At 33.3% G+C, this 26,251-nt stretch overlaps 2 protein-coding genes across 2 annotated transcripts; one reads left to right on the forward strand and one right to left on the reverse strand.

Annotated features, from left to right (window-relative positions):
• The first annotated feature begins 9,942 nt into the window (after positions 1–9,942).
• Positions 9,943–10,305, forward strand: LOC149166686 (phloretin 2'-O-glucosyltransferase-like). Its single transcript, XM_089430223.1, has one exon. The coding sequence runs from the start codon at positions 9,943–9,945 to the stop codon at positions 10,303–10,305; it is 363 nt and encodes a 120-aa protein (XP_089286349.1).
• Positions 10,306–13,956: 3,651 nt separating this feature from the next.
• On the reverse strand, positions 13,957–14,319 carry LOC149166687 (phloretin 2'-O-glucosyltransferase-like). Its single transcript, XM_089430224.1, has one exon. It carries the CDS (start codon positions 14,317–14,319, stop codon positions 13,957–13,959), a length of 363 nt encoding a protein of 120 aa, XP_089286350.1.
• Positions 14,320–26,251: the final 11,932 nt, after the last annotated feature.

Genomic DNA, 26,251 nt, shown 5'->3' on the forward strand with positions numbered 1-26,251 from the left:
AAGTGTTTTGTTTCTAACTTGATAATGATGATGTCTTGATACTTCTTGCTGATATGCATGATCAGATTTGACAGTAAACAAGATGGCACAGGTTTAGGGGGAGCATATGCTTTTAATGCATTGTTGGCATTATGGTTAATAGTCCTTCGTGATGATGCTTATATGGATAAATGATTCATCGCGCTATGATATGGTTATGAGTTGTTTATATGATTCTTGGGGTTACATAGTTGATATTTAGATCAGATTTGTGGTTGATTCTCTAATGGTGCTTACATGCTGATCTTCATAAGGATAAGGAGAAGTACATAGCTTGAATTCACATATTCTTTACTTGATGATGAGTCAATCATATGCTGTTGTCGCCATATGCATGAAGATCATATTTTACAGTTATGATGCCAGATTCCTATTGTTCTTGGCACATATATGGATGAGGATTGTTGGCTGGATACATGGATGATTATTCAAAGTTGCATTGTTGGAGACATGATGATGATGAGTTCTTACCTATATGATGATAAGTTGTTTCATACATATGTTGATTGATGCAGATATTCCCAATTGATGATACTTGGTTCATGTAGATCTGGATGGCTATGGTGTTTCTCACATATGATAAGAATGTGAATGATTCTGTATATACAAAATTCTGTTCAAAAGGATGAGTTGATGCAGACATACCTTGATGATTCATGCACTAATACAAGTTGCTGGTCTAGTCGCTCTTTACAGATGCTATGGAGCAGATCATACAGTGTCGTTGCTGATGTTTATCATGATCTTATTTAGGTGATTGGTCTCTGTAAAGGTCATATCAAGACTCATGATGTAATAGTGTGTCTCTATCTATTGTAGTCATTTGATGAGATCTCTTCAGGTCATGTAACGACCTATGTTGGTTTCCCCACTATGCCTGGGATGAATGATGTTATTCTCTTATGATTTTTGGTATATCACCATTCTGATGGGAGATAGATGTATGTATGAATCTTTGGTGATAGGAAGGTCATTTATGATGTATAGAGTCATGTTCTTCTTGTAGAACATCTTTTTGCAGACCTTGCTTACAGTCAGGGGGAGCATGAACAACACACTTTAGCAGAGCAGAGATTTCATCATGTAGCATGGATAGATTGGTACACCTTGACATATACAAAGGGGGAGCTCATTCAAAGATTTTAGAAGGTACTCAGAGGAAGCATGGACAGAGTGGTACTTCTTGGCATATACAAAGGGGGAGCTCATTCAGAGATTTCAGTAGGTACTCAGGGGGAGTATGGGCAGCGGAATGTTCATCTAGGAAAGAGATTATCTTGGTCTGCCCTTTGCCCTTGATGTCAAAGGGGGAGAGTGATTGGTTGTTGTTGCCATCAAGTCCAAAGGGGGAGATTGTTGGCATTATGATACATATGTTGCACTTGATGGCAACCCACTCATCTCTGATGATAAATTATAGTGTAACAAATTTCACGCACTTTCATGAAGATAAAAGCTTCTTTCATGTAGAGAAAAGTTCACGCATTTTCATGAAGATAAAAGTTTCTTTCATGTAGAGAAAATTTCACGCACTTTCATGAAGATAAAAGTTTCTTTCATGTAGAGAAAAGTTCACGCACTTTCATGAAGATAAAAGTTTCTTTCATGTAGAGAAAAGTTCACGCACTTTCATGCAGAGAAAAGTTTCTTTCATGTAGAGAAAAGTTCACGCACTTTCATGCAGAGAAAAGTTTCTTTCATGTAGAGAAAAGTTCACGCACTTTCATGCAGAGAAAAGTTCCCTTCATGCAAGAGAAAAGTTCATGCACTTTCATGATTGGTTCATGGTATTAGTCCGACAATTTTTTATCCTATGGTTTTGGTCCGTGGTATTGCATCCAAAAGTGTTGATCTCACGCATTTTCATGGTTGGTTCATGGTATTAGTCTGACAGTTTTTGATCCTATGGTTTTGGTCCATGGTATTTCATCCAAAAGTGTTGATCCCAAGTATTGGGTCCGTGGTATTGTGTTATTATGGTTTTGGACCGTGGTATTGTGAAAGGCCTAAGACTATAAAAGAGGAAGGAGATCATTCGGCAAAGCATCATCTGAATTATTGAATATCTGATAAAGTGCTAGATCTGGAATACTGTGATTGGGTTATGGTGCAGATCTGGATCTGAGCTAAAGAGGGATCTCACCGGTTGATGGAGAACAAGGTCTAAGGATAGATCGGGATCAAATGGCTTGAAATGAACTATCTCTATATAGTTGATTATGCTTATTCTAGATCTGTATACTAACGTTTGTAATGATCTGAAGTGGGTATAACTTAAGTTTGAAATCGCTGCAAGTCATGATTGAATATTTATAGATCTGTACGCGGGTTGGCTTTGGTGAAAGCACGTATATACGCAGGTTTGGTTCATTGTAGTAGCGTATACCATTTGAGCTATGATGTTTAAAGTTACAGGTGGTTCAGGTTGTTGATGTGTTCTGATGACTGTTTAATGGTGTCAGTATTCTACATATTCAGTTTGATTGGTTGTGTTGATGGATGAGATCTAATAATGTAGCAGGACCACAATGACTCATATTTATGTGATCTAATGGACTATATCGGGTTGCTAACACACATATTATCCTTATATATGTATTGATTTGGTGATTGGGTGATTCAGAAGATTGATTGATTATGTACTTCAATGATATTAATGGGTCCAGTATGAAAATTGGATGAAACGTGGCCTTTCAAATTATGTGTTGTGCTTCAGGTGTATCCAGTCTGAAAATGTATGAAACGTGGTACCTGGAGGAGAGAAGATTGTAGGTCGGCGCCTACGTACTGGTATCTTAGCTAGTATAAGAGCTAAGGGGGTGGTAGCTCCCTTCCAGTAGCAGTTGAAAACTTTGGAGCATTGTATCAGGTAGCAGCCTGTGTACTAGTAAATGGATTGGCTAGTACAAGAACTATGGGGGTTGTAGCTCCCTTCCAGGAGAGTCTGGAGAACGAGAGAAGGTTGTAGCCTTCTGCAGGTAGAAGCCTGTGTACTGGTATAAGTCTGCACCAGTACAGAACTATTGTAAAAGGTATTTCTTATTAAAGAAGATTGAGACGACTTGCAACAGGTGGTTTTCACCCACATTGGGTTTCCACCTTACATCATGGTGTTCATGTGTGCTTCTTGTGTGTGATGATCTGTTCTATTTTACTGCTCCGGTTTACTGCTCATATGGTTAATAATGTTCTGATGCACTCATTAGAGATCAACTAACTGAATCATATGTTTACTGGATATATACTTGTTGCATCACATATGAATCTTAATATGGAAAGTGAAAAGTTATATTGATCTGATAATACTGATTCACCCCCCCTCTCAGTATTATTTCCAACAGGTATCTTATTCCATTATCGTATTGTCATATGTTGTGACAATTAAAGCACACTATTGCTTTCAAGAGTTGCAGTGCAATGTAAATGAACAAAACACATTGAGATCCACATGCACTAACTCAAAGAATTATTACATGATGTGATCATCCAATTCTAATATTATCGCAATTCTGAGTATTCTATAGATATTTTCATGAAGACTTTCACTAAGAAAAAATTTCACATTTTGCGAAACTTCCTTGGCGTGAAGTACACAACTACTCAACAATTGTATTTGTTTCTTAGTATTGTATTTTAATAGGGGGCTTTTCCCATGTGGTTTTCCATCTTTCATATTCTTGTATTTATTCTATGTTGCTTAGATGCATTGTAAAATTGGTACCTTCCATGCTTTCTTGTTGGGACCCATTCATATTGTTCTCCCTAATACTGCTTCAGGGAGATATTATAGATAACATACAATTAATTGCTCTTCAATTAACTAAGACTATCTCCACTTGCATGAGATAGTTAAATGATGACTACATGGCAAGTTAATTAGGACTATCTTCGCTTGCATGAGGTAGTTAACTCGTTACTGCATGACTAGTTAACTAGGACTAGGTGTCAATTTTATTTAATGAATGTTCACATCTCTTTAGATTCACAAATAGAATCACCACTATATTAGCTCAACCATATAGAATATATTGTCTAAATTGTTTTTTCTCACAATTATCGTTTTTTGTGCATGAATAGAATTCATAAATTATTTTCTTTAACAATTTTGTTTCTTCTTTCTTGGTAGGTTATGTTCATTATTTTCTAGCTAGATCTAACTTGTGAAGATTTAGCTACAATTTCGCAGATACTAAGGATTTATTTTTATCAAATATTTTTACTAGTAGTGAATAAAGTATTTAAATTTATGTCAAATATAATTATATCCCTTTTTATTTCCCATTTAATATATATATATATATATATATATATATAGAGAGAGAGAGAGAGAGAGAGAGAGAGAGAGAGAGAGCATAAACCATGGAATTAGCCTAGTGATCTTGAAATAAATCTAAGTTAGGAATATCCATGATAAATTGGATTGAATCTCCATCTTAACAATCTTGTTACATTTTCTATTTTTTTAATGTATAGATATTTAACATATATACTATTTTTTTAATTGCTAATAATGATAATAATTTAAAATTAAATTATAATTTAATTAATTTTTATGAATTTTTAATTTTGGAAATGTGAGATATTATTAAATAACTATTTTAATTCTAATTATAAATTAAAGTTTATCACTATTTTCAATTCATCTGACTTATATAGCCAAAATAATAATAATAATAAATTAAATAAAAACTATTTTTTAAATAAATAAATATCATTAAATAATCATAATACTTATAAAAAATTAATAAATTAAATTAGTATATATTAATCTTTATTTTATGTTTTCATATCTTTAAAAATTATTTATATTTTATATTGTTTTTATTTTTTAAAATGTTTAGTAAATATAAGTATTCGGAGACACTGCAATTGGTAATTGAATTGATACTGAATAGTGGAAACCAAAATATCCAAGGTTCAATCCCTTCTTCCAAACAGGTCGATAGAGAGTAAGACCTGTATTAAGTTGTTTGATTCCTTTAATTGGTTGGTTGTTTATTTGTTCATTAAATATAAAATAAAAATAGTTCTCGATATTCAATAAATCAATTTCGATATGCCTTCATTCCTTCATTATTTAAATAAAGTGAAGGCTTAAACTTTTAAGAACATGGTATATTTTAGAAAATTAAAATAAATTAGTTTTGACTTATTATTAGGTGTAATATAATTTTTATATTAATATATAAAAGGAAAAAAATATATAGTTTGATATTTTTTTTTTGGTAGAAAGTAGTTATTTTGGTGGGTAGGAAAACTATTTAATGGTCAGAAGTATATTGTAACATTTCAACTTATTTATGTTAGCATTGCATATAAGTCTATCATATATATCATGAGTGATGTTATGTTCCACTTGAGTGACTAAGGTGAGGCTTACCCATTGGTAAACCAAACTCTTCTCTCCCAAGACTACTAATATACCTACAAGGATATATAATTTATTTAAAGGTTGGTATTTTTTGTAAAGAAATAAAGATCATAAGTTACTTCTAACCTAGCATACTCATTAAATTTGCGGAAAGTAAATGCAAGAATTTAGGGAAAACTAGAAATAGAAATGGATTAATGATGTTGGTTTTTAAAATGCGTGAAGTTACGAAGAGGGAAAGTTGATGAGAATGCCTTGAGTTCGAAGCCAACCTCACAACCAAATATGACACTTTTCTGTTTAGAAACTCACTTACATATGGCAAGAAAAACCTGTCCTTACTTCTCAACCAATGTCCATATGCACAAGCATGTCTAGTCTCGTAGCCTCTCAGACCGTGAAAGAAAGAACGTGTTACCATCAATTTCATATGCGAATATATCTCCAAGGTTATGAAACATTGGGTATTTTGGGTGTGACTGGTAGCCATATTTGAAAGAAACAAAGAAGCTTCAACTTCACTCTCCTCATCAGTAAGTGAAACTCTCTTAGACTCAAGATCATCCTTAGTCATTCTCAATTTCCTCTAGGTTGTGAGTGTGACCTCTCTATGAAATAGCTGAGTGACCTACCTGATTATAGCTTTGAGCAGCCCTGGTGTATCGTCTATCATATGAAACGTGGCCATGAAGAACAAGACAGAGACCCATCAGAACTTCAAAAAGTGTGCAACTACAAAGCAATGGATGTAAAAAGACAAAAACGCGAAATAATCATGAGAAGGGAGAAAGGAATTGACTGTAAATGGCAAGCCATAATCTAATGTGAGAGGACCTACTCACATTAAACACTACAACATTACCTTCACGTTAGTGCTAAAAGTACCAATCTAATAAGACAATAATATTCATGATAACCCATGTAAGGAGTGGAATTACCATAATGAAACAATTTTGAAATTCCATATTAGAATATATGAAGATGGTGACAAGATCCCTTGCCTCCTATCCCATGGATCTCTCTGTTATCTAATTATGGAATTTAAATTTATAATTATATAAATAATTTTACTTATATTAAATTTTTAATTTTTTAAATTTATTTTTTCTATGTAGAATTTAAAAATGTATTGGGGAGGTAGGAGCGGAGGGTTTTTTTATCATTTTGATGATGAGAGTTGAAATTTGCTTTGAGTATTGGCGGAGCAAAAAATAATTAAGAAGTATTAGCTCTAGGTCAAGGATTAGATGTCATCATTTCAAAAGGGATCCATCGTGGTGACTTCATAATATTCATACAAAACATACATAAAATTAAAGATCATCCAATTACGAGTTTGTCTTCAATATATCTTAAAATAAGTTTGCAACTCCAAAAAATTGAAAGTGTTAAATTATATCTTATAAAAAAGACATAATAACTGAAGTGTGGATGAATTAGCCAGCAAAGAATCAACATTGGAACAAGGGATAATTATTCATTACCAAATAGATTCATTTATAATACATATCTCGTGATAAGGAAATTAAATGTCTTGGGATTCTATATCCTGATTAATTTTCGTAAGGATAATGATTAGATTGGATCAACCATATGTCAAGTATCTTAATGTCAACTGAATCTGCATTAACAGGAAGGGATTCATCGGACAACCTTCGTACAAGTCGGAAGGCATTAGTGGTTTAAAACTTTAACTAATCGGGAGAACGAGGAAAGCGACGTCATGCCTCTGGACAAATGATGTACCTCCTCATGCGGATTTATTCTTTGTCTTATGGAGGAGAAGGATCAAGCCTTACAATCGTTGGAATTGTTGATTTCACATCAGTCTAGTAGTAGCAAGCAAGATATAATAGTGATAAAACTCTTGTCATGAGATATCAGGAACAGGTCCGTGAAATTGAATGTGAGCAGGAGGATGATCGATCAGGAAGAGCTTGAGTGCATGGCTATAAATAGTGACGGTCGGTCATGGTTTGCTCGTTGGAGCATATCGAAATTTGAGTGTTTTGCAGTATGGTGAAGTCATATAGAATAGTTCACGAAGAGGATGCAAAGCAACAATGTGCTTCAAGTATGCCATACCTCTTATCTCTTATGGTCAGTCAAGGAGGAGAAATGGCCACGAAGACCAAATCTCATTTTGTTCTAGTAACTTGTCATTTGGAGTCATTGCAAGCACAGGTGGATCATTTGCGAGGGACAATGGATAATTTGGCTTTGAATATGGACAATTTGACACTAAATGTCGACAACATGAGTTGATGGTTGAAATAGTAAAGTTGGGCATCTTTAAACAAGTATTCAGGATTTCTAACATTCCCCCTTAGGGAACACAAACATAATAACAACTTTGAGGGGATTTTGGTTTGGTCTATGGATCAATAGGTGGAACCAATGTAGGAAGAACATATTGGAAGTTCGGATGCTGAGAAGGATGTTAGTGGTTAGTGAACAACTATTTTGATAGGTTTTGTAATTTTGTCAAATATCATGTAGTTTTTTTGGAGAATCTATCAAATAAGGAGGAAAGGTAGCAATAGGTTGTTTTTTTGTGCGATTTTGGAACTTTGGTGAAGAAGATCTAGGTCTGAATGTAAGGGTGTTGACCCTTATTCCAGTTGAAATAATATAAATACCCATTTCTTAAAAAAAAAAAACTAAAATGTATTTTATTTTAATAAAATTCTAAAACTCATTCATTTTCTATATAAAAAACTAAATTAACATAATCAATCTCATATAAAATTAGAAAATTTTTTAATATATAAACTTTCTAATAAAATTATAAAAGGTGTAGTCTAATTTATAGATAAAAATGATGTTTTTCACAACATTTTTTGTGGTTAATTTTAACCAAAATCCACTAGAATTTCTTACAAATTTGAGGGTATGCTGTTTAATATGTAAAATTAGAATTCCAGTGCCCCACAGATTCTTCATGGTACTGAATCCATTTATATATTCAAAGATGTATTTTAAATAGCAAAAATATCACATTCTAGCTTGAAATTGTATAGGGGATTCTAGTGAGAAAAACTATTTCATCTATAAATTAAAGTAAGTCATTATAAAATATATTTATTTTTTCCATATTTAGAAAACAAGATTAAAATAATCAAATAATACTTATTTATAAAATAATAAAAAATAAAAATCATTTTATTAAATAACATGTATTCTTATAAATGAATATTTTTTTATTACTTTATTATTATAACATGTATTCTAATATATAGAAATTATAGATTGTTTAGACTATTCTAAAGAAGATATACTCTCAAAACCCGAAACATTTAAGTAACAAGTGCTATACAATAGCTAATAGCTAGTATGTCGGGCTTAGTTTAAATATAGCTAAATCAAAGTTAAATAAATTGTCTCCATAATAACAACTTATAAAAATATAACTATAGCTAATTATAAAATCTCCATAAAAACATGTGAAATTTTAGGGCAATAAAACAAAAGAATAAAAATAAAAATGCCCCACTCTTAATAATTCAAGCATATCACAAAACCATATAAAAATTTTAAAAAAAATAATTAAAAAATCACACAGAAATTTAAATTAAAATTAAAAAAATTAAAAAAATAGATGAATAAATTTAGAAATAATTATTTACAACCAATACAACACAAACCTTAATTACAATTAAAATATGAAAATTACATATACATAATTAAAATATGAAAATTACATATTCTAAACAAAAGCAATTTCAAAACCTACTTCAAACCCAATATTTCAGCCGATCCTAATATCCTTAAAATTACCATTACAATTTTCTATTAACCTTAAATTTCAATTTACACATTTTGATAGTTGAGATTTTAACAGAATTGAAGGGGAATTTTTGAAAAAATGAATAAATAAAGCAGAGGGGCGGTTTAGACCGTATCCAAGAAATAAGTGAATTTACCATGTCGTCATACATTTTGATACTTGAGATTTTAAAAGAATTGAAGATTAACTTTTTAATAAAATGAATAAATAAAGCAGAAGGGCGGTTTAGTGACCGTATCCAAGCCATAACTGAAGTTACCATGTCGTCACGTGAACGTCATGTACCGTTATCTTTGAAAGTATTTCTACAGACCTTCAATGCAAAGGCAACAAATAAAACCCATGCTATTGGGTCATAAATGCGGTTTAAGAGTGCTATGATGGGACCTCAAGTCGGCCAGCAATCCCCTAGCATCTTCACCATACATGCATGGCATGTAACGGGACGGCAGCGCTCTGGCCGGGAAATGACTCCAGCCTCCACCAGAAAATACTGACGTGACCACTGGATATTTCAGCAACGTCGAGGAAGGGACAGGCCCATTTATTTTTTGGCAAGTGTACAGCTCCAGAGATTTCTTCGCAGATATGCCTTCAATGCTATCTCCGTGCCCAAAAATTCAAATGCTTCTTCCGCGCCAAGAATTTCACAACAGACCGGTGGGTGCCCAAAAATTCAAATGCTTCTTCCGTGCCAAGAATTTCACAACAGAATGGTGGGTTAGGACAATCTTGAAATGAACTCATGGCGCATCCTGCTACAGGGGGCTTTATGTCGCACTGCGGATGGAACGCCGTGCTGGAGACGACGACGATGGGGGTTCCCATGATTGCATGGCCGCTGTATGCAGAGCAGCACTTCAACTCAAAGTTTGTGGTGGACGAGATCCAGATCGCACTGGAGGCACCGCAGAGAATCGACCAGAATTGGCTGGTCACAAGAGAGGACGTGGAAAGAATTGTGAAAATGTTAATGATGGAAGAAACGGGGCAGGAATTGAGAGAGAGAGTCGGAGAACTGAAGGCGGCTGTCAGAGCAGCGGTGGCCGAGGGCGGATCCTCCACAAAGAATCTAAACCTGTTCGTCTCCGAAATCATGTCTCTGTAGACCTAACATCATCATTAAATCTGTAATCTCTGTAGGCATCACACCATCATTAAATGTGTAATCTCTGTATGCAATTTGAATATGTCACGCCTCTGAAAATATAATTAAGAGAGTTGCTTATTTTAGTAAAACTTCGACAGTATTGCCCTCCTTCAACCTGTATTTCAGTTATTGTGATTGTGTTAAATTAGAATTAATATATCAATTTTATGGATGCACACTTTAAGAGTTTCGAGTTTAAAAGAGAGAGTCTCTTCTCATAACAGATTCCGCTGTTTATATGAAAATGAATGCCGAAGTCGTCTTTTTTACTCTTATGGAAATGTTGCTCATAATTTGAAGGGATTTTTGTTAAATAAAAATGGTTAAATTTCATAATTTTAAGTGCTTTAAAAGTTGTTGTTGGTGCTGAATTTATTTTCATCATATGATGATTCAAATATTGTTTTTATAAGATTTTTAAAATTTTTTACTAGGATTCAGAACATTTTTGACTTTCTTCCTATTTATCTAAATTTTTGATGTTGTTGAATCTATTTTAAACACCACCTTTGTAAAAATTTTAAAAATATTTTTACAGAATTCAAATCACTTTTAACCTTCCCAGCAATTCTTCAACCGCGACAGACTACTCCAGAATAAATCTAGGCTAGAGTTCTATATGCCCTCTGGATATAAATTGTGCTTTGGAATGGAACCCCAATTTTAAATTTACTGTATTGTATTGCCCGCCAGGTATAACGCTCAAGGCCTGAATGGTGAGTTTCATTTGCAATGAAAGCTTAACAATTTAATTTTTGCTAACTATTGTATAATTAGTTTACTCATGTATATTAAATTTACTTCTTGATCTTGGTTCGATTCCCCCTAATATTGATGTCTATGAATTGCATAACTTGACATCATTGACAACAGATACTACCAACATAGGGACCCTTGTAACCATACCTTTAAATGATTATTTTGTCATTAGAAGGTGTTGAACTCTTTTTCGGAAAAGAAATGAGAGTAAAATTTTGAGTTACAACATTGTGCATGTGGCTATGAGTTCATACTTTCTTTTTTTTCAATACACCATCCATACTGACATGGAACTGTTGTTTAAAGGAGAATGGAAATATGTTCCTTTCACTTTCTATGTGTTGTTTTAATTAACATTCCTTTGCACCTTCCAGGGAAATTACTAGTCTTAGTGTTTCTCTTGTCATGAAACATGGAGACAAATGTAACACAATTCTATGTATTCTTATCATTGATGGGCATGGGACAACCATAAATCCAATCTCAATTGTGTATATGCACAAAACTATCGTCAATATCCTTCATATTTCTATCATCTCAATTATGTAAAGAGATATTTCAATAGTTAGTATTATATATATGGCATATATTGAGGCATTTCAAATTAAAATGTTTCTCCCAAAAAATACTTTGCTACTCAAGGACACTCATCACCTCGCTCTCTTAGTCATTGATCAGGAAATCTCCTCATATGGTGCCCAATGAAGGGACAACCTTCTACATGTTCTTCTAAATCATAGATTTCAATGTTTCTTTCGAGAAATAGATCAAACATGAAGTAGACAAACTCTCAAATACCAAAATACTAGAAAACAATTTTCATTAGGTTAGAATTAATTGAAATAATGAGGATTTTTCACAAGCTTTTTCAAGTTTGTGCAATCATGAGAAAGGAAGTAACTATGACTAGTGATGCCCGATTTATCATGAGATTCAAAACATTTGAACTTGAATTTTGTCTTTTCAAATCAAAATATTTAGAAGCTTCAATACAAAAAAGAATCTATAATTTGTAAATAGACTTTGTTACGATAACTATGATTCAATACCATGTTACAAGACCATGGGTGAATAAGCAGTTTATAAATACAACATATCCAAAAAAGTCATATATATATATATATATACACTCCTAACCTGTGGCTTAGCTTGGGCCACACCAACCCTTAGCATGGTTGGATTTTTACCCACAAGTTTAGAATTAGTGTCTTTTACGCCACTAAATGTCTTAACAGAAGACCCTCTCACCATCTACTCAACACCTCATAAGCTAATTATAAATACAATTTAAAATAAATTATATTATAAATAAAAAATAATAATATTGCAATATCAATATAACATTTATGTTACATGTTGAAAAGCTAGTGTAATATTGGGGTTTTATATACTTTTACATATTATTCATTAGTGATAATTTCTCTCATAACTCCTTGTACTTACACATTGTTTCTCAAGATACTTGAGAACTTTTGGAGAATGGTTGAGTATGATTTGCAAAATATTTGAATTTACATAAATAGTGACTATACATTATTGCACAAATCATTGGCTAGTTTGATCTTATTACCTAAATTTTGTGCAAAGATTACCATAAATTTTGGTGGACACTAAACTTTAATTTGCATATTTAATTTTTACTTCTACCTAAATTTGTAAAAATAATTGCATAAAATATGGTGCACAATATTTACCTAAATATAAAAAATGTCTAAAGTAACTCTTGGACGAATATTTATCTACATTTATCTATCATCTCTTTTTATTCTCACAATCTAATTTTAAATTAGTGAAAAAATAATAATATCAATCATCCCATCTATATTTTGTATAAAAATTTGCCTAAATTTTAATGAACACTATATTTAATAAATTTAAATATTTACATTTTTATTCCTACTTAAATTTAAATTTGTATAAAAAACTAGATAAATTATAATAAACAAATTTTTAAAAAATTTCAACAATAATGTTTAACTGACGCCTATTAATATACATGAGTAAACTAATTATACAATAGTTAGCAAAAATTAAATTGTTAAGCTTTCATTGCAAATGAAACTCACCATTCAGGCCTTGAGCGTTATACCTGGCGTGCAATACAATACAGTAAATTTAAAATTGGGGTTCCATTCCAAAGCACAATTTATATCAAGAGGGCATATAAAACTCTAGCCTAGATTTATTCTGGAGTAGTCTGCGGCGGTTGAAGAATTGCTGGGAAGGTTAAAAGTGATTTGAATTCTGTAAAAATATTTTTAAAATTTTTACAAAGATGGTGTTTAAAATAGATTCAACAACATCAAAAATTTAAATAAATAGGAAGAAAGTCAAAAATGTTCTGAATCCTAGTAAAAAAATTTAAAAATCTTATAAAAACAATATTTGAATCATCATAGGATGAAAATAAATTCATCACCAACAACAACTTTTAAAGCACTTAAAATTATGAAATTTAACCATTTTTATTTAACAAAAATCCCTTCAAATTATGAGCAACATTTCCATAAGAGTAAAAAAGACGACTTCGGCATTCATTTTCATATAAACAGCGGAATCTGTTATGAGAAGAGACTCTCTCTTTTAAACTCGAAACTCTTAAAGTGTGCATCCATAAAATTGATATATTAATTCTAATTTAACACAATCACAATAACTGAAATACAGGTTGAAGGAGGGCAATACTGTCGAAGTTTTACTAAAATAAGCAACTCTCTTAATTATATAAAATAAGCAACTCTCTTAATTATATTTTCAGAGGCGTGACATATTCAAATTGCATACAGAGATTACACATTTAATGATGGTGTGATGCCTACAGAGATTACAGATTTAATGATGATGTTAGGTCTACAGAGACATGATTTCGGAGACGAACAGGTTTAGATTCTTTGTGGAGGATCCGCCCTCGGCCACCGCTGCTCTGACAGCCGCCTTCAATTCTCCGACTCTCTCTCTCAATTCCTGCCCCGTTTCTTCCATCATTAACATTTTCACAATTCTTTCCACGTCCTCTCTTGTGACCAGCCAATTCTGGTCGATTCTCTGCGGTGCCTCCAGTGCGATCTGGATCTCGTCCACCACAAACTTTGAGTTGAAGTGCTGCTCTGCATACAGCGGCCATGCAATCATGGGAACCCCCATCGTCGTCGTCTCCAGCACGGCGTTCCATCCGCAGTGCGACATAAAGCCCCCTGTAGCAGGATGCGCCATGAGTTCATTTCAAGATTGTCCTAACCCACCATTCTGTTGTGAAATTCTTGGCACGGAAGAAGCATTTGAATTTTTGGGCACCCACCGGTCTGTTGTGAAATTCTTGGCGCGGAAGAAGCATTTGAATTTTTGGGCACGGAGATAGCATTGAAGGCATATCTGCGAAGAAATCTCTGGAGCTGTACACTTGCCAAAAAATAAATGGGCCTGTCCCTTCCTCGACGTTGCTGAAATATCCAGTGGTCACGTCAGTATTTTCTGGTGGAGGCTGGAGTCATTTCCCGGCCAGAGCGCTGCCGTCCCGTTACATGCCATGCATGTATGGTGAATATGTATGGTGAAGATGCTAGGCGATTGCTGGCCGACTTGAGGTCCCATCATAGCACTCTTAAACCGCATTTATGACCCAATAGCATGGGTTTTATTTGTTGCCTTTATTTATATCTCGCATGAATCTGCCGTGATAGTTAGGTAGGTGGAGCCTGAATGTTACGAACATCAAAATTATTTCACGGCCTGAATTATGTAAGTCGTGTGAGATAGAATTTGTGTAGTTTAATTATGAGTATAGTTTTATTTTAAATATGAATTTAATATGAGTGGAGTGTGATTTAATTTTTGTAAGTATAATTTTTTGAGGTGTAAATTTGTTTATGAGTAGATATTATTTAAATAATTTATATTGTTATTTAATTTTTTTATTTTTAAATTGATAAAAAAATTAACAGAAACACTTTTACATATCAATTAGATTATAAAATAAACCTCTAAACTCAATATATATTTTGCTTCACACTCAATAAAATTCACACTATATTCACACTATATAGCTGACTCATTCCTTAATTCCTTAAACGTACATATTAAATGGAGATTTATAAATTAGTTATTTAGTTATTAATATACAAATTGCGAACGGGGGGAGGTCTGTCACGAGAAAGTTTTCTTCTGATTTCACGTGACGACATATATTATGGCCACCACTGTCGAGCTACAATTGGATGCCTATTAAACACAGACTGCAATGATCCATAATTATTTCAATAATAATCCATCAATCTTCCTGAAAGAATGAATGGGTTTCATACGGTCTCTACAGCAACAGAGACATCGTGCAGACATCACTAAAGGTGGAGGGTATCACAAGGAAAATAGGTTCTTTGTATCCATATAACCTTAACTTGAGGACCCCTTTGTTAAGGATCATAGAGCTTTGCCTCCAGTGGTGTCCTAGGGAATATGATTAGGTAGAAATACAAGTGCCCTTCATAACAAGGAAACATCTCCATTATAGTTTTGTCATCAAGTCAAGGTTACTTATAAAAGCATTTGGCATCTAAAAAGTTAAGCTAGAAAGTTAAAATCTATTTAAGTAAATAATTTTTATTTGGAAATTGAAAAGCATATAGCGTGACCATTTTTGAATCGAGAAATTTGAGGTACATGTCTTTTGGTGGAGTGATTATTGGTTTGATAACTATCAATTGAAATTAAAGGCTATATTATATATAGATGAGAAAAAATTTGTTTAAAAAAATTCTCCATTACTAGTGATGATAACCATTAAAAATGGTCTTGAGATTTCTGGAGACATTAATTTTTTTTAAAAAGGTATAGAATAAAATAAATATATAAAAAGGTAAAGAATAAAATAAATATAAATTATATGATTTAGTAACCAGAAAGAGTATTTAGAATGATTGTTTATACCCATATAAAAATCTTAATGATCAAGACAGATTATTAATGATTTTTTTTTACATATATTTTTTTTTACATATAAGAAAACTTAATGAACAAGGTGATGAACAGTTACGGAAAAATATATAGAAATAGGTGACATGGAAATAATGAACAAGGTGATGAATAGTTACGAAAAAATATATAGAAATAAGTTACATTGAAATAATAAAGAAAAAAATTAAATTAATCTATTTAAAAATATTTAATTCATAAAATTAATGAATGATAGTTTATGTTAGTTTATAGATATAAATCTTTATGATTTACTAATATAATTTTTAGTTTTTCTAATTAATTATTAACGAAAGCTTGACACTTTTTTTTTGTTTTGGTTTTAAAATGGTATATTAACCAAAATTACTCTTTCTCGAAAATAATTTATTTAACTGGTTCGCTAAATATTTACATTACAATAGTGATATTTCTATTCTCTAAAATGATTTTAGATTTGAAATTATAAAATAAAATAACATTTTATGATCAAATTTTCTAATAATACTCCGCAGAAAGTGTACTCTTAACTATTTACATAATTTTATTGTCAACAATTATATTAAAGTAATTAATATACGAAAAGAAATATCTATTTTTTTTTAATATTAAAAAATCTTAATTTATGCTTCATAGAAGAAAAATATAAATTTAAATTCATTTAATTTTCTTATTCCCCAATAAAGTGTTAATGCTAATGAAAGGGAAGTTTTCGAAGTTGTCCTGTCCCACTCCACAGATATGTACATTAATGTATGGGGGCGTGGCCAGCCTTCGCATGTTATTGCATGCAGATCCGCAGTTGGTATTGACCTTTAAATACATGCCATATGAAGCGTCTAGAGGTTGAGGTTTGTTGTTGGACTGGAGCCGAGGGCTAGTTCTCAGTCTCATCATCATTTTCCTCTGTTCCAATTATCCACATCAAGAGTTTTGTCTTCGGGCTTGGGGTGGTAATTGATTTTGCTCTGCTGCCGTTACCGTTATCCACATCAAGAGTTTTGTTTTTGGGCTTGGGGTTGTAATTGAGTTGGAGCAACGAGAGCTCTCCAGCTCGCGCTCGAAGGTGTTGACGATAATACTGGAGTACTATTAGCATTCTGGCCTGTCTCTGGATGCCTAAAGCCGGGAATACGGTGGGCTACTGAGGGAATCATTCTTCTATCTGTTTTCCTTCATTGTATTTATTTATTTATTTTGGGGCTTGAGGCACTATGGTTAGTTTTTCATGTTGCGAGTATTGGTCTCACTCCTTGAATTGTGGTTGGGAGTATTGATAATCTGCATGCGTCTTTCATTTTGGGTTTGATTGAATTGATAAGGTCAGGGAAGGGGCCTATTATCCGGGTTAATGAATGTGGGAGATGTTGCCTGAATTATAAGGTAAGGCTTGAAGGTTTTTTGGGATTGGTTCTCATGAGAGTCTTAGATGTAGGGTTTTTTGTTTTTTATGTGTTATTTTTGTGTTTAATGGTGTTAGGGAATGGGTCTTTTATAGAGATTTTTGTGGTTTTTGTTTATCATGCAGTTATTTTTGTTGAGTTTAAGGTTTGTGTCTTCAGTTTTGGGATAATTTAGTGGGTTGGAAACCGAGTTCTATAGTGGGTGTGTCTGGCCATTTTTCTTGTTTTTTGTAGGAAGAGGAATCTATAGTCAGTAATCTAGGCGTTTCCCCCTGGTCTCAGCATTTGTCTGGCCTTTTCTCTTGCTTCTTTGTCGGAAGAGGAATCTATAGTCTGTATTCGATGGTTCCCCCATGGTTTGAGTCATGCCGCAAAGACAACGTATGCATTGTACATGGGTTGGATGGGGAAAATATTTGTACGGTTAGGAGGAGGGTTGTAGGAGTGAGACTCTTCACTCACAACTTGGTTGCCACTTACTTCAATGTTGTTCCATCGGATATAAGCAAGGAAATTTGGAAATTAAAGAATCATGTGGGGGTTGAGAGACAATCTCATTCCAACTTAGAAATCATGCAGGTCATGTCATCTTACATTCCTAACCCTAGTCACACCAAGGGCAAGAAAAAGCAATATTTAAATTATGTGGCTTTTCATTGGAAAACGAAGGCTCTGTTGGATCTGGTCCTAAAAGATAAGTAGGTGGACTTATACAACTTATTTGCCACCATGCATGATATTAAAGGCACTTAGAAATCAATGTTCATGCCTCGACAAGAGTGACTCTCACCTGGCTCATCTAGAGGGTCATATTGCTTGTGATTCTAACAACAAGGATTTGTCACATCCATGGGTTTGAGTGCCAGTGTACCAATAATGATATCGTCTTTAAAAAAAAAAAATATTATTGTTCTACTGAGATGGCTTTGCAATATGATTTATTTTGTTATCTTATTTCTTCCCTTTTAGGAGAGCTTTTGACTATGACGATGTATCTATTTATTATTTTTATATATGTTCGTTCAGGCATTTTGTTGTGCATGGAATATTTTTTATTTGGTTTCATTGGGAAAAATCGAGACCTAGTAATGACATGATTATTGTTATGAGGAGGATTAAAATCATGTAACTTTTATTTGTTGGGTAATACAGAGGATTAATTTAAAAAAATAACAATAGTTTTTTAATAATTAAATAAGTAAAGTAAATTAAAGAAAATTAGAATATAATATATAATTAAGAATAGCATTGTCTAATGAGGTGATAGAACTTTTTCATTGGAATCATATGTTTTATTTTGCAAAATCTTGATTTAGAAGTGTTGCAATCTAGAATTTGAATATAGAAATAGATTCAATGGCCACTAAAACCTAGTAGCACCTAAAATTTTATAAATTGACAATGTTAACATAGATTTCCAAACATTTCAACCATATTCTTCAAATCATGGGAGAAAAATCTATATTTTTAAGAAGAAAATCATCGCCTACTTAGACTACTCTAAGAATGAGAAATTTAAAACTAAATTATATATAAATCAAATTTAAATATTCATTAAATCAAATTTTTAGAATAAAATGATAGTATTTCTTTGAGGAATATAATTGTTGTTCATTGTCAAGATAAGACTTCATAGATTTTTCTATGACCACTACTACTTTAACATTGACAAATACAAATTTTAATGTTTAACATCAAAGTCATTCGACCTTAATTTCAATTGCATAACATAATTTCATGCTGATAATTGTATCACATATTTTAGGCCAAATATATGGAGATTTTTGTAATTTATGGATGTGGTTGCAATATTCATGCATAACGTTTTGTGTTGAGAGACACTTTCCAACCAACTATGAAAGAGATGTAATACTTATCCTATCCTATCTTGTTAGGTAAACATTTAGAGTCAATCAAATTACACAAAAATGACAATAAAATTAATAATTAAAATAAAATTTAAGTAAAATAGACAATTTACTGTTGGTAGATTTTAGGCTCAACCCATGGTTTTTCCAATGGTATATATATAGGCTTACCTTGGGCTTTACCAAGTGTGGAGAAGGCTCAAGTCTATTAAGGTGCAAATATATTTTAGAGTGAAAATAGATTTGATCTCCTCTATGATTGAGATGTAATTAGGCTGATAGATATTTGTGCCTTGATTTTTTATGCTTAAGCTTTGTAGGAAAACCATCCAAAAATAAAATCCTTAAAGAGAGCACATACTCAAGTAAATAACATATTTAGCATCAATTACTTCTTATCATAATTTCACCTGTCTCTTCATAAGAAATGGATTGGAATAAAATGTAAATAAATATACATACTAGAAGTTACTTCACACTATTATTTATGTTTTCCTTAGCACTTATGTAGGAATAAAATTCTAAATGTGTAGACTTATCAGTGGTTGCTACTTACCAAACGTTATGCAACTCTTTATACCTTAGCAAACAATTAATTTGTCCACTCACATCTCAATATATTACTTCTTGGCAAAGCAATTTTACTATTGATATTGACCAATATTAATTATAATTTTATATATATTTTTCCTGAAAACATAATTTCTAACATAAATGGAATAACTAATCTACCTTACCATGTCTTTAAAGACAACTCCTTATTAAAATATTCACCTACATTATCAAATATATACCATTTTTTTCCTTAATAGGAAGAGACATGCAACTTACACTATGGGAAGCACATTAGAAACACCTTTCTAAATATCAGATGGTTTGTTAAAATATTTAATCACTCCGGGTTTAACCGGATTTATCTAGTTTTGGTAATTTTCAAATAAGAAAAAAGGGTGTTTTTTAGGAGTATTTATATGAAATTTTACTCTTCAATTATTTAATAAATTTGAATATTTAATAAATTTGAATTAGACTTAAGATTTAATGTTGTTTTTTAATAGTATAAAATAAAATATATAATATTATATTTGTTATTAAAATTTGAGTTGGTTTAATGATAAAGAATATATGTTTTCTCATAAAAAGTTATATATTTAAATTTAAAGGGCTTAAAGTAGGAGTGAAGTAGAGTATGTATATTTCATATATTTTTTGTCTTAAAAAATAAGTATTAATGTATTGTAAGTTAACGAAAAATAAATTTTAGATATTTATATCTATATACATAAATATGTAAATCAATAAATATAATATGTGATGAGTTCATTAAAATATATATAAATTAATTGAGAAAGGTTATATTTCTTCTTATAAAGTTATTATTCAAAACTAAAGGAGTAGAGTATATTTACGTTTATACATTTTAATAGAAAAATCACTATGTTAAAATGAATCACTGATAAAATAAATAAAATCACATATCAATTCAATATTGAACTAAAATACAAAATCACATTATTATTAAGTTTATAAAATTTTCCTGATGGGGTGTGAAGCTATGAAAACTACCTTTCAGGTGAAGAATGAATCTTGGCTCTTGTTAAAGTGGGGGAGGGTAGGCCAATAGCTCCTCCATGACGTGGTAGTTAATGGCCTTATCTGTGTGAAAACTTTTCCCTCATCTATGTGCAACTAATTTGCATTTTTTTGGGTCCCAATGACGACATCACATCTTCAGTTAAATTGCATGGTTCAAGAAATTTTCTAGTTGTTTCTTGGCTCTCCCAGGAATGCACACCCCTCTGTGGTATTATTTCTCTTAGCCATTGAGCTAGGGTGGTGTTTGTCTACCTTTTTCTCCTCGCATGGGCCTAATATAGTAATCTCTCTTTCCTTCCTCCAAATTTTGAAACTTTCCCTCTCCTTCCTAAGGCAAAGGGCATGTCATTTAAGATTTTAGCTAGTTTCAGGTTTAGTTGCTTTGAGTTCTCTTGGTTTTCTTCCTTAGCCTTATGGTTGGTGCTTCTCGAGTTATTTGTATTTGGCATTTTCCACTTGTTTAATTGGCCTCAAGTTTGTTGGTGGTGTTGTTTTCTTTTGGGTGGTAGTTTTGGTGTTGGGGTGGTGATTGTTTTTTAGCATCGACATCCCCTGGTTCTTCCCATTTAGGGCCATAAGATTTATACTTCCTTTTGGCATTGGCTTGTGGCTTTGGTCTTGGTCTAGATATTGGGAGCTTACTTTTCTATTTTCTCTCATGTGTTATTTTCTAGTCTCCTTCTGGCCTTTGTTGTCACTGATTCATCTGCTTGTTCTTATCTAGTTTGATATTTGTCTAGTGGTGAATTTCCCGTGTGGTGAATTGTTGTGCCAGATTCCATTTCCCTCTCAGCCTGTGGCATAGTCTGCTTAGAATCTGGTGAAGGGTGGTTGTTCTTTTGGGCACTCCATTCTTGTTTGTGTATTTCCTAGTTTATTTTGGTGGTCATTAGTTTGATTTAGTTATTTCATTTGGGGCCTCTTCTTCTTCATGCACTTCAATATGAATCCTACTCTGTGCTCCTCGCGTGCCCTAGCCCACGTAAATTATGAAGGTTCATCTTCTCCTGAAGGTGTTTGAGGTGGTGCAACAAATGTGGTAGGTTAAAGCTCCAGATGGGGAATATGTTCAGTGCATGGTGTTGGGTGTGATGGTTGCGGAACCCATGGGGAGAATAGGTTTTCGTCCGACTCCATGATAGGAAGAAGTAGAAGAATGATAATTTAGAGTGCTCATGGTATTGGCAGAGGTGGGAGAGTATCGGGTTGAGAGCATGTTATGGCCTCTCGGGGAGCGCAGAACATTTGGGGTCATGCGAGATCAGAGGGTCATGCTGCTTTCAATCATCCTAGGGTTTCCATGGTGATTTAGGAGCTGGTTCAATTTGTCATTGCCCAGTTCAAATCTCTCAATACAGCTTGAAGGTAGGACCATGAGGCTGTTATGGCCAAACTTTAACAACTCCACTACTTCTGATGTCATGTTCGTGAAATAAATGTAGTTGTCTCGCATAAAAAATACGTTGAGCCAGAGTGGAGCCAAATAATTCATGCTTCAATTACCTCTGATGATTGATTATGATCACTGATGTGTTTCTTGTTCTTTTTGTTTTCTGGTATGTTAGGCCTCTAATGCTATGGACCTCTCAACTAGGCATTTTTCTTATGCTATGTTATAACGTTATTGCATTGGTAGAAAAAAACCTATTAAGAATGAGACCACATGTATTTTTTCATCTTTATATATGTTTTTTATTAATAAAATCTAAAAACTTTCAGATTTTCCAAAATAATAAAATTATAAAATTTTATATTAATTTTAAAAAATAATATATTATATTCTTATAATTATTATAATGAATTTTAAAATTATTGTATATTAAAATTAAATATATATTAATATTTAAATTGAAAATTATAGTTACTATTATCCCAAAAAAACAAATCATATCGATATCAAATTCAAATGGTATTTGGTGAACTAGTAAAATAAGGGTGAGACCACATTAAGTATCTTTGAATAAATAATATACGATATTAGTTTATTAAATGTTTGAAAGTTAGTTATCTATATATATATATATATATATATATATATAAATGAAATGAAATGAAATGAATATGAGAGTTTTAGTAAAAAAGAAGTTGAGATTCTGTTTATAAGTGTTACATTTCTTTAAAGCTATTAATATTTTTTGTGGGTTTGAGATTGAGAAAGATACTTTAGTTTAGGCTTTTGAACTAGTACCTCATAACACAAAAAATTTGATCTTTTTCTAGCTAAACATTTTAGATACTACCAAAATCAAAATACATTTACATTATATTTTCCATTGTTTTTTATTTGATTTGGACAAGCTTCTTGTTTTCATTGGAAAAAGTATTTTTCCCCTTTTCTCCATCTTGGATCCAGCCCATATTTTCTACTAAACCTGAGAAGTCACCCTTCAATGAGTGAGCATTGTTGTCTTTGGAAGATTTTTCATTTCTCTTATCAGCTTAAGAAATGGCCTTTTCAGTTACAGAGAATTCAATAGAGAAACAATGACTTTCAATGGTTTTATGGGCATCCTCTAACTCTTCTTTTGGTGGATCTATCCTCTTTGACATGCATTTCTTCCTACTTATCTTTTGCTTCCTGCGGTGGATTTTCTTTGATGTGACCTTCTTGCTGACTTTCTTTTACTTTGTCTTTGTCATGGGTCTCTTCTTCCTTGAATACAGTGTAATGCTTGAGCTAAGCACCTTCGCACCATTTGGGCCTCCAATTATTTTTACAAGCCTTGTTGTTGTGTAATCGCTTGGGGAAATTCTTAACTACATGCCCTGTTTTATATCACGCTTGGCATTGGAGCGAAGAATTTTCATAGTCAAGCTTCTAAACCATACATAATTTGGAGTCGTTAAATTAGAGTTAGACAAGAAAACCTTTGTTAACATCCATCTCCATGCATATTCGAGCATATGAGGTCTTGAGAAAATGTTTAGTCTAAACTCTAGAAATACAAATTTCCTATTGCATTCCAAATAGATGTTAAATAAAGGAGGTTCCAAATATCCTCACCCAAAATGGAACTGAGGAGATTGTGAGTTGTAACCGGATCAAATGAATGCCAGGGTTACATGAAGAGACGAACACTACTCATGAAAGAAGGCTTGGAATCCCAAATAATCATCTTATCCTCAAGATTATCAAAGACAACAATGAAAAACCCCAAGGAAGAAGATAAATATTAAGATTACCAAATAACAGAAGTTTCCATGAATCAAAAATTCACTTATGAAGATCAATAAACTACACTGAAAACCCATTATATCTCTCTATCAAACTTTGATTAGATTTTTTTTTAACATAACTAAAGCTTATTTCCATTGTCTAGCAAAGCCTTCCTAAACTACCACAAAAGAAGAATTTCAACATGACACTATAACACACCTTAGGTTTGAATTGCCTTAAAAAATGAACATGCAGATCTAGCCAACATTCCTTCAAAAAATTGATTTCACCACTGAATCACATCACTGATAGTCATGGTTCATTTACCAAACCACGCAACAACGGGCTACCCAGACTAAACGTGTAAGGCCTCCAGGCGATATTGCGACGGGAACCAGGCGAAGTCGCCGTGCACGAGGGCGCGGGCGGGCGCGTGGGCGCACGATGGGCGCGCAACAAATGGGCATGCAACAATGTGCGGAAGAAATGCGACATTTGTGCGAGTCATGTGCGATGAAAGCAGAAACGATGGTGCGACACTTTGAAGTGCAATGAAGTGTTGAGCATTTTATATGACGATTGGAAGGAGCTTGCAAGCCGACTTGGAAAGGAGACTTGTAGGCGCATTATGATGGTTTTGGGGGTCGGCCAAGGGGCTGCCACCCACATGTAAACCCAGGTAGGAAGGGTATAAACATATGAGCATGAGAACTCATTCAATCATCAACACATTCACTCACATCTTCACAAGGAACAAGAAGACAAGTGCGCAGTTAAGAGGGAGCTGCACATATCTCATGCGCACTGCTCTAAGAGGATTGTACACTTGGGTGTAGTCTTGGAATTAAGTCGAAGGTTGGGCAAGTGTGCCCGGGGTGGATTCTGAAGTACGGTTTTGGTGTAAGGCTTGGCTTGGGATTTTAGGTGGCTCTGGTGAGCACCATCCTTTGTGCGAGAGGTGCACAAGACTGTTGTAAAAGGCAGGTTTGCCTCTCTTTGTAAATTTGGTTAAGTGTGAGACTTGGTTCAGCCAAGACACACTTGTATGTTGTAAACTGATATTCTTAATATATTGTCGGGCAAACTCACATTACGGGGAGTTGCCCCTCCCCTTTATATTTGTTGCAATTGTTGATGTTCTTGTTATAATTACATGATGATAATGAATGAGTATGGGCTTCATTACGTATAAAGGATAATTTCATGTTTACTTGGTTGCGAAATACAAGCTAAGTAATGTTAATGTGGAAGTACGCGTAGTCCATGAATGTTAGTATTGGTGAAAAGAAAGCGTTCGGTGGTGCCGCACCTTGCTACAAGTGGTTGGAAGACTACCGCAGATGTAGGGGCATGACAATTGGTATCAGAGAAGGTCTGAAGACTTGGAGAAGTCTTGCCAGAAGCTGGGTGAAGCAAGTGTGCATACACTTGGAAGTTGATGAAAGGTGATATTGAGACTTGAACAAGGTTTAGGTGTTGAAGCATTTGAAGGTAGTTTCAAGACTTGGTTTGAGCAGGGTTTCTCGTGACGGTGGAAGCAGGTTTGGTAGAGGTAAAGCTTAGTGCTTGGACTAAGCTGAACGACAAGGCATGGAAAGTTTGGCATAAGGCGAAGGGAAGCTCTTGCTTACCTTATACAGGTTGAAGAGGTTGAAGGAAGAGAAGCCTCGGATCCGAAAGGAACTTGAAGTCTTGGAGAAGACTGTTGAAGATGAACTTCTTCAACTTGGTTGGACAATGGAGCAAGATGAAGTTGCAGATTGTGCTGACCAGGAAGAGGAAGCCATGATGATTGAAGATGTTGCAGACATGACCATGATGGAGTATGAACTTGAGGATGATCAAGTTGGACCAGGATCGTGTAGTTTGCAGACATGGATGGATGAGGATACTCATATGGAGGAACCTCATGATCATGATGAAGTAAGTATTGATACTTGTGTTTCATTTGAGAATTTGGTAGGTGGACCGTATGCAGGGAAGGGAAAAGCCAGTTTGCCTATGCTATGGAGGATCTTGCCATGGATGACTAGGATGAGACCTTGTATGGAGAAGCAAGGATTGTTGATTGTTGTAGGACTTGTTGGGGTTGTTTGTGACCTTATGGTAGAAGGTGCAAAGGCCCTTGACAAGGGAGGAACATGATGATCATCGTGGATGAATGGGTCATGCTT

This window comes from Pinus tabuliformis, chromosome 5_1 (genome assembly GCF_031772625.1).
Source record: "Pinus tabuliformis cultivar Carrire ecotype Pingquan chromosome 5_1, CPIR1, whole genome shotgun sequence".
In the NCBI taxonomy this organism is placed as follows: Eukaryota; Viridiplantae; Streptophyta; class Pinopsida; order Pinales; family Pinaceae; genus Pinus; species Pinus tabuliformis.